Here is a 19,585-nt window from a genome sequence, read left to right on the forward strand (position 1 = left end):
TTTAAAATCATCAACGCATCTACATACTGTAGATGGATGAACCGTCAATACTGTGTATTTCTACTGTATTCTCTGAAAGAACTATGTTTGAAGCATGATGTTGAAGTGTAAAGTGAGCTAAGGGGGCCACACCCTGTCAATGTATGTGTGTGTGCCTGTGTCTGTTTTTCGTCATGCCCTGTCATTTTGTTTTTGTCTGAACATAAAGAAGACATCAAGCTTGCTTCACATCAGACAGATGAATGATAGTGCAGCTCACCGTCGATGACAGACTGAAAAAGCCGACCTCCAAAACTATACCGTGACTAAGCAGACTGTTTTGCGCAATCTATGTCTGAGCTGTCTATATGGCTCAGTGGAGGGCAGGCTGAGGGCTAGGTTTGTCTGGGTGTCTGAGGCAGGGTTTAGTCATCTCGGCCGCTGCTGCTAGTATGTGGGCCTTCCCCGTCATTACTGGCTGCTTGGAGTTGGGTGGGCGTGCCAGCTCTGTCCCTCATCGCTAGGCACACTAACTCCAGTAATGCACTTCTCTTCTCTCTTCGTTTCCCGGATGGGGCACAGCTGAAGCTGATGTTGTTTTTTACATGGACAGGCACGCTCGCCTGTCACGGGCGGAATGAGTTATGCTCCGTCCTACGCCCACTTGGTCTATTCCTCCGACTTCCATGTACGGTCATTATCACCTCAGTGCAAGCCGGGGTTGTGGTTTGCGGCAGTAGCGACGGAGGTTTCATTGATCGCGTGGCGAAATAGGAGGTAGAATGAGGTGTTGCTAGGCGGGGTTGTGGCTGAGGCATTTATTGGATTTGCGGGGGGGATTTACGGGCCGACATGAGAGAGCTGTGAGGCAGCATACCTCCCCTCTGAGAGCGTGACCTGTGGCTTTGGAAACCCAGTTCACCTGAATCAAGAGCTGGCAGTAGAGCTGTGGTGAAAACTACTGGGGTTGGCTAAAATATTTGTAGTTGTCGTTTTTTTTGGGGGGGGGGGGGGGGGGGGGCTAATAATCTGAGCTGTTTTTCTGTTTCTTTTGTTTAGTCGACATTCAAGTGTTTGTTGAATAGAACACAGCTCGCCTCTCATCTCACTGTTGTGATTCCGTGATGCTGTGATGCCAATTTTGGTACCATGTCCCCACTCACACAGATGTGTCCCTCTTTCCACTGATCATTTCCTGTCTGCTTGCCAAACAGAACAAAATACACTTTCACCGCAAATACGTGGTGTTTGAAAAAACAGCCTTGATGATTGTGCTGCTCCTGCTTTATCTTTTGACAGACTCTGGCACGCTGGCCACAGCAGTACCAGGGGTGATGATGATGTCTTTCTTTCCCAACATACTGCACCCCCGCATCTGTCCAAATTGTTTCAAGTAGGCAGGGTTATTTTCCACACTGGGGGAAGAGATAGTCTGCCTTTGGCATGGAATCCACAGGTATGGGCCTGACTCAGTGTTTTCAAATAGGTAGAGGCAGACAGGGAGAGGCCTGTCGGCTTGGCCTGGATCTGTTGGCAATCAGCACAATGCGTCCAACCAGTGCTCAGTGCAAAATTACAGACTTGGCTGGAGGGGCTCTGGATATGATTTCCCTGCGATGGATGCTGTCCAAGACTGTGATTAAGGGCATAAGAACTCTGATTAATATGATCATCTAGGTGATGACAGAGGTATTTCTAGAATGGATGTTTATGATGCCAACCCTCGGTGATCACATTTTCCCCCCATTCCTGCGAAACGGTTGTGTGGAGGTCTAATTTGAAATGTTAATATTTGGCATTGCCAAACACAAGATTTATTCGCAGCTGATAAGGAAATGAGTATGTGGGGTTAAGGCAGTTTAAGGCAGGCAGAGCTGCCTCTGTGGGAAGGCATAGATAAGTACCCATAATGCTCCAAACCCCTATATAATAGCCATGCCTGGATTCTGACCCAAGCAGGGCCCCATCAGTCACCAGCACACTGCATTTTATGAATTATCTTGCGTTTCAATCCCTGTATGGCTTGGATATCCAATCAAGGATTTAGATGCATGCGCCGGGGGCCTGGGGCTGTGCTTTGACCTTTGATAGAAGCAAGCAGGAGGTGGAGGGCCTTGTGGCTGGTTAGCAGCGGATCCTGTAAATATCCACAGTCACTACTCTTAGGAACGTTTGTCCGTGTGCGCCACTGCTGTAATCTGCCTCTGCGCCTTTTCACGCCAGAGCCTTTGTTTTATTAAGATAAATAATGAAGCCACTGTGTATGCAAACGCATATCTCTGCTTAGGCCTGTTAGTATATTTGAAAAGACATGCCCGGCAGCTGCCTGCAGTAGAAAGGTCATTGAGGCGGGCGATAAGCAGAACCAAGCGTCTACGTTAGTACATTACCGCCTGTCCCGCTACTTTCATTTCTCATCTGGGCCGCATCTGTTGTTTCACAGACGATTCCCTGTGACATTCAGTGTGCTGAGCAGGACTTAGATATCATCATTAGAATACGACTCCCAAGAAAAAAGGGATTTGGAGGAGCATGGGCATGACATATTTTTATGACTTCATTATTGGGCGGTGAATTCCGTTGATCTCGGGGAAATGCTGCAATTAGGAGCCGGGATCCGGGATGTGGCACTGTACATCTTCCAGGAAGGCTGTTCTGTTCTGTTCTCCGACTGGGATTTAATCTAATTAAGTGAGTTCAGATGGACTCAAACAAAACCAAGATTTATTTACAAAGCCGCAGAGCTCTCACTCTGTTTTTGACCTTGTCATTTATTTCTGACGACCGCCGTGAAACACGTTTGCGTTTAGCGCCGTTTACATTCTTCTCCTCTCACATCCAGGCCTTCTGTTTATAGTCAGTGAACTTTTGATTGCCAACGGAAGTCAACAAAAGCCCTCATTTGGCAGCTAGTAAAATGTATTGCATTAAATTGAGCTCTCGTATACTCCTCAATGTGAGCAGCAGAGGATTTGACAGAAATGCGTAGTTGAAGTGCACATTTTATGATGAAGTTATTGCATGTAAAGAGGCCAAATTTGACTTCAGGGGTGAATGCATGGTCTCGGTGTAGTGTTGAGGTTTGTACTGTAGTACACAAACCTTTGTTTACTCCATATGTTACAGTGTCTTTTTCTTTTTCTGGGATCAGACATGTATTATTGTCTGTGCCATCATTATAGTACATTAGCCCAGTTGACTATTATAGGCAGGGAAATGTCCTAATGAAGACAGAATTCTTTTGGCCCCCGGCCTTGAAAACAAAACCTCAACTTTCCTGTTCTCTTGGAGGAATCGGGGTGTGTCTCAGAGAGGCTGATGATAGGCTGCCAGCCCGGTTAGCCCTGTTCCCTAATTTGGCCACTGACACAGAGCAGCGGAGTGGATTTTCAATAAGTGGGGTCCCTGCTGGCTAAACAATTATGTAACAAAGTTAACCAGTGATTTATGCATCTGTTACACAACCGAATGCTATTTAGAGATTAGGACAGTGTTCACACAGCATGGGCCGGCCATCGAGGGGCAGGGTCGAACGAACGAACGGACTCCCTGTCAGCACGCGATGGAGGGGGAATGATGTGCATGGCGCATAATGTGTGCACGTCAGTGTAGCATGAACATTAAAGGGGTCTGAAGCAATTTTTTCCCCGCTGACCCTCTGCTACGAGTCACACACACAGCTTCACAGCTCGGCACAAGGCTCTACTCATGTTGTTATGGAGGGTGACACACAGGAGACCTACTGAAACGCATTCAATCTAATTTCTTTGCAGACATAAAATTGGGCGATCGTGAAATGATTCATTGGTGATTCAAATTCCGGTCCGAAAGCTTTTCTTCGATTTTTTAAAAAGATATAGTATATCATTGTCACATGATATTTAAAAACAGTAGTATCATACAGTACATGATAGACGGTGACACTTTCAGAAAAGTTCTGAAGCCAAGACAATTGGATTTGATATCTCACTGATCCAGGAGAATACAAATTAATATACGATAGGGAGACTAGGTTTCCTAAAAAGGTCTTTGAGCGGGAAAATAATGATGTGGAAATGTCATTTTGAAGGCCCCGTCTAGCTATCAGTACTGAAGTGTTAGATATGTATTCATCATTGGCCCCTCAGTTGTGGAACTGTCAGTTCTCCAATGGAACATGAAAGAGCCAGCCTCCCCAAATCAGTATTTGCTAATTGCTTTGAAACAGATGCCCCCGTGACCTCCCTTGCAAAGGTGTCCTATATTCCAGCATTGTCATTATGCAGGTAGTGGTCTGTCCTCGAGCTGTTTCTAACTCTATTTTGAAGCACACCCCATGAAGTGTACTTATACATGGGTATTTTCACACATCCTCATTTATACATAGCACTCACACTGAATTAGAATCAGATAAACTATAGAGATGATCAATGAAGTGTAACCTACCGATGAATAATATGACATTATAGCTTTAGCTACAATTTATAGATCCTTATTATCTGTTCGTAATGTCTGGTTTGAAAAGAGAATGAGATTGCCAAGTGATGGCAGTGATAGGAGACAGGCCTCGTTTAGCTGAAGGTGCAGAGCAGAGCTTGGGCATTTCTCAGTTACAAAGAACTCCACTCAGCGATGTCATCCACATGAAAGCTGAAGCCCTCAAAAAATGAAAGCGTTACTTAACTGGCTGAACGATTTACATCGGCAGTGGTCGCTCTCTCTGTCTCCCTCCCCGGCTCTAAATGGAGGCGACAAAGCTGTGAGCGGCAGATGGGGAAGCACATTTCCGTGTGTGGCTCGTCTTGGCGGGCAGGCAGGAGAGAGGGCGGGCGGAGGACACTCACGGGTGGAGGCCCACTAGCCAGAACCTTGTCACGCCAATTCCGATAGTTCCACTCACATTCATCAAAGGCCGAGCCTATCATTGTCTGAGGTTTTTATTTTCGAACTCACTGAGCCTTTACTGACTGCGCTGAACACAAAAAGGGAATTTTCCCTCGCTATTCATTTTCATGTCTGCTCCCAGTGTGCAGCCTACTGAGTGATTTGAATACCTTTCACTACTAGGCTACTAGGCCCCGGCTGGTTTCAGCCCAGGCAGCACTACACTGCCTCACAGCCAATCAAGCTATATAGCTTTGGGAACCTAGGTGTAACAATGAGGGAGTTCAACCACTACCTACACACACACAAACACACACACGCACGCACGCACACATACACACACACACACACCAGTTCTACTTCCCCTGGCCCACTGCTTCAACGTCCCTCTCTCTCCTGGGCGCCGCCAACAATTAATACCAGGGAGTTTTTCTCTCTTATGGGAGTCACAATGTCAAATGGGAAGTCATCAGAATTATGTCATAGCTCGTTAGCGTCAACCCTGGGACCATTCTGTCGCCGATCTTGATGTTTTCATAGACTTCTGGAAAAGATGTCTAAAAAAAGCTCCCAGTCTATTAAAGTTGAGTGCCTTAACAAAGTGGGTCATAAATATCAAAATTATGGTCTCTGCAGGATGAAATCTAGAGGACGCTGGACAGACGAAAAACAACTTACTCTGTGTAATACAGGTCTGAGGTGGTTCCTGTCTGTGTGATATCGCACCCGTTTCCGTAGTCTAATATTTATATCATAAGCCAATGTGGGTCTATGTTGTTTGTAGGTGTTTATGGTGTTGGAAAAAGAATGGCGGCCGTTTTACGGGCTCCTGACCAATTACTACTTTGTGTATTTTTTTATGCTGAGCTTAACGTTTTTGGTGCATAATGATTCCGCCACAGGAGGTTGGTGGCAACTTAATTGGGGAGGATGGGCTCGTGGTAACGGCTGGAGCGGAGTAGGTGGAATGGTATCAAATATATCAAACACATGGTTTGATGTCATTCCATTCGCTCCGTTCCAGCCATTATTATGAGCCGTCCTCCCCTCAGCATCCTCCACCGGTTTCCGCCATCGTTTTCCTATGACTGAAAATAGCTATTGGACATCAGAACAGCTATCACTAACCTCGATTAGGAGGAGGATGAGGCGAATGACATATTGATTAACCCGGATTAACCCGGACCCGAACAAGGACATGGATAATATAAATCAAGTTGGTTTTATGCATCGGCTGGACAGAACCGCAGAGTCTGGAAAGACCAAGGGTGGTGGTGTTTGTCTCTTTATTAACAACAGATCTCTAAGTCTCAAGGTTTTGCTCACCTGAGTATGGATACCTCATGATAAGCTGTAGACCATACTATTTACCAAGAGAGTTTTCATCTGTATGTTTCGTAGCTGTCTATTTACCACCACAAACCCATGCTGGCAGTAAGACCGCACTCCACGAGCTGTATATGGCCGTAAGCAAACAAGAAAATGCTCATCCAGAGGTGGCGCTCCTAGTGGCCGGTGACTTTAATGCTGGAAAACTGAAATCGGTTTAACCACATTTCTACCACCTGTGCAACTAAAGGGATAAAAACTATAGATCACCTTTACTCCACACACAGAGACACATACAAAGCTCTCCATTTGACAAATCGGACCATAACTCTATCCTCCTGATTCCTCCTTACAAGCAAAAACTCAAACAGGAAGAACCAGTGACGCACTCAATATGGAAGTGGTCCAATGAAGCGGATGCTAAACTAGCGAAACAGTCACCGACTTCATTAATAAGTGCATCGAAGACGTTGTCCCCACAGTGACCGTACGTACAGTACCAGTCAAAAGTTTGGACACACCTACTCATTCAAGGGTTTTTCTTTATTTTTTAAATTCTACATTGTAGAATAATAGTGAAGACATCAAAACTATGAAATAACACATATGAAATCATGTAGGTACCAAAAAAGTGTTAAACAAATCAAAATATATTTGAGATTCTTCAAAGTCGCCACCCTTTGCCTTGATGACAGCTTTGCACACTCTTGGCATTCTGTCAGCCAGCTTCACCTGGAATGCTTTTCCAACAGTCTTGAAGGAGTTCCCACATATGCTGTGCACTTGTTGGCTGCTTTTCCTTCACTCTGCAGTCCAACTCATCCCAAACCATCTCAATTGGGTTGAGGTCGGGTGATTGTGGAGGGCAGATTTCAAGCAAATCAAATCAAATTGTATTTGTCACATACACATGGTTAGCAGATGTTAATGTGAGTGTAGCGAAATGCTTGTGCTTCTAGTTCCGACAATGGAGTAATAACCAACGAGTAATCTAACCTAACAATTTCACAACAACTACCTTATACACGCAAGTGTAACGGGATGAAGAATATGTACATAAAAATATATGAATGAGTGACGGTACAGAACGGCATAGGCAAGATGCAGTAGATGGTATAGAGTACAGTATATACATATGAGATGAGTAATGTGGGGTATGTAAACATTATATTAAGTGGCATTGTCCCTGTACCTAAGAACACCAAGGTAACCTGTCTAAATGACTAACACACCGTAGCACTCACATCTGTAGCCATGAAATGCTTTGAAAGGCTGGTCATGGCTCACATCTACACCATCATCCCAGAAACCCTGGACCCACTCCAATTAGCATATCGCCCCAACAGATCCATAGATGATGCAATCTCTATTGCACTCCACACTGCCCTTTCCCTCCTGGACAAAAGGAACACCTACGTAAGAATGCTGCTCACTGACAACAGCTCAGCGTTCAACACCATAGTGCCCTCCAAGCTCATCACTAAGCTAAGGACCCTGGGACTGAACACCTCCCTCTGCAACCGGATCCTGGACTTCCTGACAGGCCGCCCGCTGGTGGTGAGGGTAGGCATCAACACATATGCCATGCTGACCCTCAACATTGGGGCCCCTAAGGGTTTTGTGCTCTGTCTCCTCCTGTACTCCCTGTTCACCCATGACTGCATGGCCGCGCACGACTCCAACACCATCATTAAGTTTGCTGAAGACACGATGACGAGGAGACAGGTCAAAAACCTGGTTTATAGGGAGGAGGTCATAGAACTGGCCTATAGGGAGGAGGTCAGAGACCTGGCAGTGTGGTGCCAGTACAACAACCTCAACGTGGGCAAGACAAAGGAGATGATCATGGACTACAAGAAAAGGAGGGCAAAATATATCCCCGTTCACATCAACGGTGCTGTAGTATTGTGGGTCGAGACCTTCAAGTTCCTCGGTGTCCACATCAAGAACCTATCATGGTACGAACACACCAACACAGTCGTGAACAGCGCACAACAATGCCTTTTCCCCTTCAGGAGGCTGAACAGTTTAGCATGGGCTCTCAGATCCTCAAAAAGTTCTACAGCTGCACCCTTGATAGCAACTTGACTTGGTATGGCAGATGCTCGGCAGCCGACCGCAAGGGGCTACGGAGGGTAGTGTATACGGCCAGTACGTCACTTGTGCAGAACTCCCTGCCATCCAGGACCTTTATACCAGGCGGTGTCAAAAGAAGGCCCTAAAAATGGTCAAAAACTCCAGCCACCCAAGTCATAGACTGTTGTCTCTGCTACAGCACGGCAAACAGTACCGGAGTGCCAAGTCTGTGACCAAAAGGCTCCTGAACAACTTCTACCCCCGAGCCATAAGACTGCTGAACAGTTAATCAAATGGCTACTCAGACTATTTACATTGACCACTGTATTACTTCTTTATTTATCTTAATTGTTTTGCACTGACTCTCTTGCGCTGGCTCTATGCACTCTCACTAGACTCAACCCACACACTCACGCATACTACACTGACCCTCTAACACACACACACACACACACACACGCACACACTACATACGCTCACACACACAAAACACACACAAACACATGCATGTTGACGCCACACTCACACATAGACACACTTTACATAAGCTGCTGCTACTCAGTTTATTATGTCCTGATTTTGCCTAGTCACTTTCACCCCTGCCAACTTGTACATATTGTATTACCCCCGTTACCTCAACGACCTCATACCCCTGCACATTGACTCGGTACTGACACTCCTTGTATATGGCCTCGTTATTTCTTGTATTTGTCGTGTTTATTGTGTTGCTCTTTCCTTTTTTTATTCATCATATATGTGGCTTACTTTTTAACTCTGCACTGCTGGGAATGGGCTCGTAAGTTTAGCATTCCACCGCAGAGTCTACACCTGTTGTATTCGGCACGTGACCAAAAACATTTGATTTCAAAATGGCCCTGTTGTCAGAAGATTTCCTGTCTGTTGTGCAGAGCCTGTTGAAGAATAGACGCAGCAATCGGGCCCCTTGTATTGGATTTAAATGCTGTCAAGTAGCTGTGGCTTTTAAGATGGTATACGGTAAGTCATCTTGTATACTCAATCAATAGTATGGGTGTAAGACACTCAAGCGTGACTTTAGTAGTTTGGTAATTAAAAGACGAGTAGTTTATAGCCTTTGGTTTGGTTCACAAGCCAAGCAGAGGAGCAGAAAGAAAGAAGCTTCTAGAACGAGCTGCCATTTTCTTCTGCCTCTGACACTGCTTCCGCCACTGTAGACTTACTCAGAACCAACCGGCTGAGTGAAAGAAGCGGATATTAAAATGTTCCTGCATAATGTATTCATGAAGGTTTTCAAGTGCGGCACGTGGGAGAGAGAGAGAGTGGGTTTCTGGATCAGTTAGCTTTACAGGGGGAGGTGTTGCTGGGTCACTAATAAGATCTCTAATATTGCAGAGTGAGCGACTGCACAAATGCTTTCCCCCAAACAGTCACTTTGAGACAGGCATAACAATTATACCATTTTCTGGTACACTAAGCCCCTCAGGTATGTTAAAAGTCTCAGAGTGGCTGACTGGGTTCTGGCCTCCATAATTTGAAGTATGTCGTTAATGGCTGTCACAGGGTGCTGCCTGAGTAGTAATCCACAGGGGAGAAGCAGGTTCTTAAAGGCCAATGCTACCCTTTACTTTTTGGAATTACTATCCTGGAATTAGGGTTTTCTCTCCTGTGGAACTGATCTGCAAATTGTTTGTCTCTATGTCACCCATGGCTGAGTGAGGGAGGGAGGGAGGGAGGGAGGGAGGGAGCGGTGAGATGGAGGAGTTACATTTTTTGGGCTGCTGGGTGATTGACTGAATCATAGCAGCAGAATGCCTAAGGCCAGAGGGGGCTAAATGAGGTGGAGCTGATGATGAGGTCTGGTTGTGTGTGTCACAGTGTTACAACTCATCATAGAAACACATCAGTATAATTACAGATCTCAGGCAAGAGACTGAACGTCTCAATCTATTTTATTGGCTTTGTCATGTTTTCTTTGAGGAGCGGTGGCTCACGCAAGCTGCTGCTGCTGTCCTAGTTTAGCTGAAGAGAGAGAGAGAGAGAGAGAGAGACACACAATAGCCAGTGTCTTCGTTCAACCTCCAAACAAATAGTCGATGGAGCCAAGTAACCGACAGTAAAGTGTAAAAAGATCCAATTACTGAGCTACAAGTGCTTTCAGCTGTACAAATGTCACTTTAGCTTGCATCTATCTATCTACCCACATCAATGGCTGCTGAAATCCTCCCAGGGTAATTGACACGTTTATATGAAAACAAAATGCCAGAGCAGAACCTCAGAGAGGTACACACACTAGAGGTGTCTGGAGGCAGTTCTAAACTCAAACCAGGACTTACATCAATCAGGAGAAGGGAGGCTGTCTGCACTAATTAAAGGGCTAGTCACATGACAGGGTGCAGAGAACAAGCATCAAAGCTGGTCCAAGTTAAGCTGCCCTAACCGCTTGTTGTGACTCCGGAAAGGAAAACTTAATTGTCCCTGTAACTGCCCGGCCATCGTGAGAAGGATATATTGTTCACGTGTTTTGGTTGGATTGATGGGATTATACGTGACATGTCAAAACAGGGGGTAGTGACAGGGTCTTTGGTGTCCACTGTCCACTGTGTGCATTATTGTCAGGAATGCAGATGAGCCCTAACAAGGTTTTAATCCAGCAGCAGTCATTAGCGGGGAGGGCATCTTAAAACAAATCTGGGGTCAGACCGTGTTAGGGCGAGAGAGCGCCGAGAGCTCCTCTCCCACCGGGTCACTGAGCAGCATGACACAGAAACCTCAGCACTTTATCCGCTTTTAGCTACAACACCAACCTTCCTTCCCACACAATCAGGGCTCTTTACTCCCCTCCTTCCTATGGGGAATTACTTTGCCATCTCATCTTATAGGATATAGGATATACTTTATATCAGGGGTACTCAACTACTATTTGAGAAGGTCCGTTCACACATTTTTCTTAGATGTCAAAGGTTCGGATTGATATTGTCATTTATCGGCGTAGTAACAAACCCCAACCTCGTGACCCATGTGACCCCAAACTGTTGCCACCCCTCTTGCTGGCATGGAGAAGATTTTGCAATTTTTAAGCTCATTCCCGGCAATTCAACACCATGCCATGGGGCAGATAGAACATTTTGCAGTTTTAAAGCAAATTTCTGTCAGTTCTACACATTTTGCCATGTCTTGTGTGTTTTGATACCTGAGTGACTCAACGAAATCAATGGGGACCCCCGGGGGTCGAGGTCACTGGGTAAATAATCTGGCTGTGAAGTTTACGTACACTTGGTTGGAGTCATTAAAACTCGTTTTTCAACCACACCACTAATTTCTTGTGAACAAACTATAGTTTTGGCAAGTCGGTCAGGATATCTACTTTGTGCATGACACAAGTAATTTTACCAAAAATTGTTTACAGACAGATTATTTCACTTATCATCACTGTATCACTATTCCAGTGGGTCAGAAGTTTACGTACACTAAGTTGACTGTGCCTTTAAACAGCTTGGAAAATTCCCAAAAATGATGTCATGGCTTTAGAAGCTTCTGATAGGCTAATTGACATCATTTGAGTCAATTGGAGGTATACCTGTGGATGTATTTCAAGGCCTACCTTCAAACTCAGTGGCTCGTTGCTTGACATCATGGGAAAATCAAAAGAAATCAGCCAAGAACTCAGAAAAAGAATTGTAGACCTCCACAAGTCTGGTTCATCCTTGGGAGCAATTTCCAAATGCCTGAAGATACCACGTTCATCTGTACAAACAGTAGTACGCAAGTATAAACACCATGGGACCACGCAGCCGTCATACCGCTCAGGAAGGAGACGCGTTCTGTCTCCTAGAGTAGAACGTACTTTGGTGCAAAACGTGCAAATCAATCCCAGAACAGCAGCAAAGGACCTTGTGAAGATTCTGGAGGAAACAGGTACAAAAGTATTTATATCCACAGTAAAACAAGTCCTATGTCGACATTACCTGAAAGGCCGCTCAGCAAGGAAGAAGCCACTGCTCCAAAACCACCATAAAAAAGCCAGACTACGGTTTGCAACTGCACATGGGGACAAAGATCGCACTTTTTGGAGAAATGTTCTCTGGTCTGATGAAACAAAAATAGAACTGTTTGGCCATAATGACCATTGTTATGTTTGGAGGAAAAAGGGGGAGGCTTGCAAGCCAAAGAACACCATCCCAACCGTGAAGCACGGGAGTGGCATCATCATGTTTTGGGGTGCTTTGCTGCAGGAGGGACTGGTGCACTTCACAAAATAGATGGCATCATGAGGATGGAACATTTGGTGGATATATTGAAGCAACATCTTTGTTGTAATTGTTTCGGCGCCGAAAAGAGATGGCTGCCTCGCTTCATGTTCCTTGGAAAATATGCAGTATTATGTTTTTTTACGTGTTATTTCTTACATCGGTACCCCGGGTAATCTTAGGTTTCATTACATACAGTCGGGAGGAACTACTGAATATACGATTAACGTCAACTCATCATCGTTCCTACCAGGAATATGACTTTCCCGAAACGGATCCAGTGTTTTGCCTTCCACACAATACAATGGATCTGATCCCAGCCGGCGACCCTGTGCGACGCCGAAAAAGGGGAAAACGTGGCGGTCTCGTGGTCAGGCTTCGGAGACGGGCACATCGCGCTCCACTCCCTAGCATACTACTCGCCAATGTCCAGTCTCTTGACAATAAGGTTGATGAAATCCGAGCACGGGTAGCATTCCAGAGAGACATCAGGGATTGCAACGTGCTCTGCTTCACGGAAACATGGCTAACTCAAGGGACGCTAACGGAGTCGGTGCAGCCAGCTGGTTTCTTCATGCATCGCGCCGACAGAAACAAACATCTTTCCGGTAAGAAGAGGGGCGGGGGGGTATGCCTTATGATTAACGAGAAGTGGTGTGATCATCATAACAACACACAAGAACTCAAGTCGTTCTGTTCACCTGATCTAGAACTCCTCACAATCAAATGTCGACCGCATTATCTACCAAGGGAATTCTCGTCAATCATAATCACAGCCGTATACATTCCCCCCCAAGCAGACACATCGATGGCCCTGAACGAACTTTATCTGACTCTTTGTAAACTGGAAACCACACACCCTGAGGCTGCATTCATCGTAGCTGGGGATTTTAACAAGGCTAATCTAAAAACAAAACTCCCTAAATTCTATCAGCATATCGATTGTGCTACCAGGGCTGGAAAAACACTAGACCATTGTTATACTAATTTCCGCGACGCTTATAAGGCCCTCCCCCGCCCCCCTTTCGGAAAAGCTGACCACGACTCCATTTTGTTGATTCCAGCCTACAAACAAAAACTCAAACAACAAGCTCCCGCGCTCAGGTCTGTTCAACGCTGGTCCGACCAATCTGAATCCACGCTTCAAGACTGCTTCGATCACGCGGATTGGAATATGTTCCGCATCGCGTCCAACAACAATATTGACGAATATGCTGATTCGGTGAGCGAGTTCATTAGGAAGTGCATTGACGATGTCGTACCCACAGCAACGATAAAAACATTCCCAAACCAGAAACCGTGGATTGACGGCAGCATTCGCGTGAAACTGAAAGCGCGAACCACTGCTTTTAACCAGGGCAAGGTGACCGGAAGCATGACCGAATACAAACAGTGTAGCTATTCTCTCCGCAAGGCAATCAAACAGGCTAAATCTCAGTACAGAGACAAAATCGAGTCGAAATTCAACAGCTCAGACACAAGAGGTATGTGGCAGGGTCTACAGTCAATCACGGATTACAAAAAGAAAACCAGCCCCGTCGAGGACCAGGATGTCTTGCTCCCAGACAGGCTAAACAACTTTTTTGCCCGCTTTGAGGACAATACAGTGCCACTGACACGGCCCCCTACCAAAACCTGCGGGCTCTCCTTCACTGCAGCCGAGGTGAGTAAAACATTTAAACGTGTTAACCCTCGCAAGGCTGCAGGCCCAGACGGCATTCCCAGCCGCGTCCTCAGAGCATGCGCAGACCAGCTGGCTGGTGTGTTTACGGACATATTCAATCAATCCTTATCCCAGTCTGCTGTTCCCACATGCTTCAAGAGGGCCACCATTGTTCCTGTTCCCAAGAAAGCTAAGGTAACTGAGCTAAACGACTACCGCCCCGTAGCACTCACTTCCGTCATCATGAAGTGCTTTGAGAGACTAGTCAAGGACCATATCACCTCCACCCTACCGGACACCCTAGACCCACTCCAATTTGCTTACCGACCCAATAGGTCCACAGACGACGCAATCGCAACCACACTGCACACTGCCCTAACCCATCTGGACAAGAGGAATACCCATGTGAGAATGCTGTTCATCGATTACAGCTCAGCATTTAACACCATAGTACCCTCCAAACTCGTCATCAAGCTCGAGACCCTGGGTCTCGACCCCGCCCTGTGCAACTGGGTCCTGGACTTCCTGACGGGCCGCCCCCAGGTGGTGAGGGTAGGTAACAACATCTCCACCCCGCTGATCCTCAACACTGGGGCCCCACAAGGGTGCGTTCTGAGCCCTCTCCTGTACTCCCTGTTCACCCACGACTGCGTGGCCATGCACGCCTCCAACTCAATCATCAAGTTTGCGGATGACACTACAGTGGTAGGCTTGATCACCAACAACGACGAGACGGCCTACAGGGAGGAGGTGAGGGCCCTCGGAGTGTGGTGTCAGGAAAATAACCTCATACTCAACGTCAACAAAACAAAGGAGATGATTGTGGACTTCAGGAAACAGCAGAGGGAGCACCCCCCTATCCACATCGACGGGTCAGTAGTGGAGAAGGTGGAAAGTTTTAAGTTCCTCGGTGTACACATCACAGACAAACTGAATTGGTCCACCCACACAGACAGCGTTGTGAAGAAGGCGCAGCAGCGCCTCTTCAACCTCAGGAGGCTGAAGAAATTCGGCTTGTCACCAAAAGCACTCACAAACTTCTACAGATGCACAATCGAGAGCATCCTGTCGGGCTGTATCACCGCCTGGTACGGCAACTGCTCCGCCCACAACCGTAAGGCTCTCCAGAGGGTAGTGAGGTCTGCAGAACGCATCACCAGGGGCAAACTACCTGCCCTCCAGGACACCTACACCACCCGATGTCACAGGAAGGCCATAAAGATCATCAAGGACAACAACCACCCAAGCCACTGCCTGTTCACCCCGCTATCATCCAGAAGGCGAGGTCAGTACAGGTGCATCAAAGCAGTGACCGAGAGACTGAAAAACAGCTTCTATCTCAAGGCCATCAGACTGTTAAACAGCCACCACTAACATTTAGCGGCCGCTGCCAACATACTGACTCAACTCCAGCCACTTTAAAAATGGGAATTGATGGAAATTATGTAAAAATGTACCACTAGCCACTTTAAGCAATGCCACTTAATACTATGTTTACATACCCTACATTACCCATCTCATATGTATATATACTGTACTCTATATCATCTACTGCATCTTGCCATCTTTATGCAATACATGTACCACTAGCCACTTTAAACTATGCCACTTTATGTTTACATACCCTACAGTACTCATCTCATACGTATATACCGTACTCTATACCATCTACTGCATCTGCCATGCCGTTCTGTACCACCACTCATTCATATATCTTTATGTACATATTCTTTATCCCTTTACACTTGTGTGTGTGTGTAAGGTAGTAGTGTGGAATTGTTAGGTTAGATTACTGTTGGTTATTACTGCATTGTCGGAACTAGAAGCACAAGCATTTCGCTACACTCGCATTAACATCTGCTAACCATGTGTATGTGACTAATAAAATTTGATTTGATTTGAACATCTCAAGACATCAGTCAGGAAGTTACAGCTTGGTTGCAAATGGGTCTTCCAAATGGACAGTGACCCAAAGCATACTTCCACAGTTGTGGCAAAATGGCTTAAGGACAACAAAGTCAAGATATTAGAGTGGCCATCACAAAGCCCTGACCTCAATCCCATAGAAAATGTATGGGCAGAACTGAAAAAACGTGTGCGAGCAAGGAGGCCTACAAACCTGCCTCAGTTACACCAGCTTTGTCAGGAGGAATGGGCCAAAATTCACCCAACTTATTGTGGGAAGCTTGTGGAAGGCTACCCAAAACGTTGACCCAAGATGAACAATTTAAAGGCAATGCTACCAAATACTAATTGAGTGTATGTAAACTTCTGACCCACTGGGAATGAGATGAAAGAAATAAAAGCTGAAATAAAAAATGGTCTCCTATTATTCTGCCATTTCACATTCTTCAAATAAAGTGGTGATCCTAACTGATCTAAGACAGGGAATTTTTACTAGGATTAAATGTCAGGAATTGTGAAAAACTGAGTTTAAATGTATTTGGCTAAGGTGTATGTAAACTTCCGACTTCAACTGTAGCTGGTTAGCCTAACTTACCCATCTCGCTAACATGGCCAGTAGTTAATCATCTGGACATTTCTGACAGTTTAAAAATAGCTCTTTGTTATGTCAGTGAATAACATAACAAGAGGATAACTGCCCATTCACTAGCAAATTCTTTTCGAATTTGAACCTTGTTCAGAAAGTTAAAAGCCCAACTGAGTTCCTAAAAATTTGATTTTTGTGTTGTCGGGACCCTCGGTTCATATTGAACCCGTTCTGGTCCGAATTCGAACTGCGGTCCGCCAGTTGAGCATGGCTGCTCAATATTGTTAGCAATTTATGTTATTCTTTAATAACACAGACCCCAAAGCAAATCAGGGGGAGGAAAATAGTTTTATTCAAAAGGACAAATCATGCTTGGAAGTAGATGGTCATGCTCCCCTGTCCTTAGTGATGCTCTCAGTGATTCTCTCCAGTGGTTCTCTCCAGTGGTTCTCTCCAGTGGTTCTCTCCAGTGGTTCTCTCCAGTGGTTCTCTCCAGTGGTTCTCTCCAGTGGTTCTCTCCAGTGGTTCTCTCCAGTGATTCTCTCCAGTGGTTCTCTCCAGTGATTCTCTCCTGTGATTATCTCCCCAGAACAAAGGGACAGGATCTTGTTTTATTACCCAGCCCTAGCCTGTGGTTGACCAATTAGAAGTCCTTGCAGTACAACTTGGCCAATGGCCAAATAACAAGTATCCTGTTTCAGGCTCACTGTATAGACAAATTCCTCCCATGACTCTGACCCATTGATAAATAATTCCCCATTACAGAAAATACACTATTTCCATTGATTGTTAATTCGATCGACTTCTTATCTTCTTGACCTCTTTTCCTCTGTCTCTGCGTTGTGTATTTTCGACGTATTCTTACAAATATCAATAACTTGAAGTTCAACGAGGACTATTTTCCATTTTCTGTTGAAGTTTTGGAGTTGAACTGTATCGGTCATAATTTGTGGTTCTGTGAAAATAAAAGTGACATTTCATTCAGAAGCCAACTAGCCTTGAGGCATGACTGTGTGGTTGATACTGTAGATGGAAGTAAGGGTATCAGTCATCAACCTGTCCGTCTTCAAGCTCACACCAGCAATGAGCAATGCATGCCCCATCTGCACCAATATTGGAATTCAATGTCTTGAGTTTATTATCTTTGCTTAAGAAACGCATCTCTGTGTTTACTTCCTCTTGCTTACCTGTGGACATTTAAAAAGTGTGTGAGAATTTCAATATTCAGAACTGCTACAATGTACAATTACAATCGTAACTTCACTACTCGTCACACCAGGTGCAGCAACAATACACTATCTGTGCAGTAGAAGTAGATAAAAATAGACAAACTGTCAGAGTTCATGCCCAATGCAACAGATAATTACTCAGCTATAAAATAGGTGTCACAAGGTAACAGGTACATTTCTCTAAAATGCTTTTTGAATGCCTCTGCCATGGGGGAGAATAAGTGCTGCCTGTTCCACCCGGGGTCTCACTGGAATTAATTGAACTTAATTGTCATTCATAACCCACGTTGCAGTTTTACACTGGTTGAGATAACGCTATCTTCCGCTGTTTCTATTGTAATTGAAATTTCCATTATGAGGTGTAAACATTTAAGAGTGGCCATGTGAATATTCATCAGAGTGGTAGCAAAGCCACGAGGGCCACAGAAAGACTGTTGTTTAGCAGCTAGTGGAGGAGTGTGTATGTGTGTGTGTGTGGACATGTTTCACTGTACTTATGGGGGCCAGAAGTCCCCACAAGAATAGTAAACAAACAAAAATTTGACCAAATGGGGACATTTTGTTAGTCCCCACAAGGGCAAATGCTATTTCTAGGTTTAGGGTTAAGGTTAGGGTAAAGTTTAGATTTAGGTTTAGGGGTTAGGGAAAATAGGATTTTGAATGGGACTGAATTGTGTCCCCCCACAAGGTTAGTTTGCAAGACTGTGTGTGTGTGTGTGTGTGTGTGTGTGTGTGTGTGTGTGTGTGTGTGTGTGTGTGTGTGTGTGTGTGTGTGTGTGTGTGTGTGTGTGTGCGCATGTGTGTGTGTGTGCGTGCGTGAGTGTGGTGTGTGTGTGTGTGTGAGACAATGTGAGTTTGAGAAAGTAAAAGAAGTATACTTAGTAGAGAAAGACTCCAGCACACAGGTGCCACGATGTGAGTTGTGAGTATGTTTGCCAATCACGTATTGACACACGTCTTTTTCCAACAGCTCCCTCCCAAGTCAGTGAAGTCATCAAGGAGAGAGTGCAGCAGCGCAGCATCCAGCTCTCCTGGCAGGAGCCTGAGCAGCCCAACGGAGTCATCACCGAATATGAGATCAAGTACTACGAAAAAGTGAGTGTGTGATGTTTGAGACAGAGACAGAGAGAGAGAGAGAGAGAGAGAGAGAGAGAGAGAGAGAGAGAGAGAGAGAGAGAGAGAGAGAGAGAGAGAGAGAGAGAGAGAGAGAGAGAGAGAGAGAGAGAGAGACAGAGAGAGACAGAGAGAGACAGAGAGAGCGAGAGACAGAGAGAGCGAGACTGTCTGTCTGTCTGTCTGTGATTGTCTGTGATTGTCTGTGATTGTCTGTCTGTCTGTCTGTCTGTGATTGTGTGTGGCAGCTTTGAACACAGACAACTCTGGCTCTCCTCAACCCTCTCCCCCTATCTCTCCTGTTCATCTTAGTTTCATTTAGCCTACTCTTCATTTTGCATTATATCTCCAAGACACTGCGAGTGGAATCAGCAGGATTCTGCGAGTGCGTCCTTTGTCTCAAAATTGAATGAGACGCTCATAAGATTTTAATCAGTCCCTGGTCCTTCACAGCCACCCACACACGCATGCCAGGCAGCACACACTTCATTGCACTACCTTGCCAGCATTAACAATCTCTTACTGTATCTTCCCTCGCCCCCTCATATATAATAGAGCTCCCGTGTGCCTTAACTCTGAACAGATGAGCAAGGTAGTGAGGAGGTTGATGAGGTTG

General features: G+C 45.5%; 1 protein-coding gene across 12 annotated transcripts in view; it reads left to right on the forward strand.

Moving 5' to 3' along the window:
* The window catches only part of LOC139583068 (ephrin type-A receptor 7), an 84,006-nt gene that overhangs the window by 41,807 nt on the left and 22,614 nt on the right, over positions 1-19,585 (forward strand). For all 12 annotated transcript variants that reach the window (XM_071413784.1, XM_071413791.1, XM_071413786.1 and 9 more), the window contains exon 6: positions 18,827-18,951. In XM_071413784.1, coding sequence (XP_071269885.1) covers positions 18,827-18,951 — 125 coding nt within the window. The remainder of the gene's footprint in view (positions 1-18,826; positions 18,952-19,585) is intronic.

The sequence above is a fragment of the Salvelinus alpinus genome, chromosome 8 (genome assembly GCF_045679555.1).
Source record: "Salvelinus alpinus chromosome 8, SLU_Salpinus.1, whole genome shotgun sequence".
In the NCBI taxonomy this organism is placed as follows: Eukaryota; Metazoa; Chordata; class Actinopteri; order Salmoniformes; family Salmonidae; genus Salvelinus; species Salvelinus alpinus.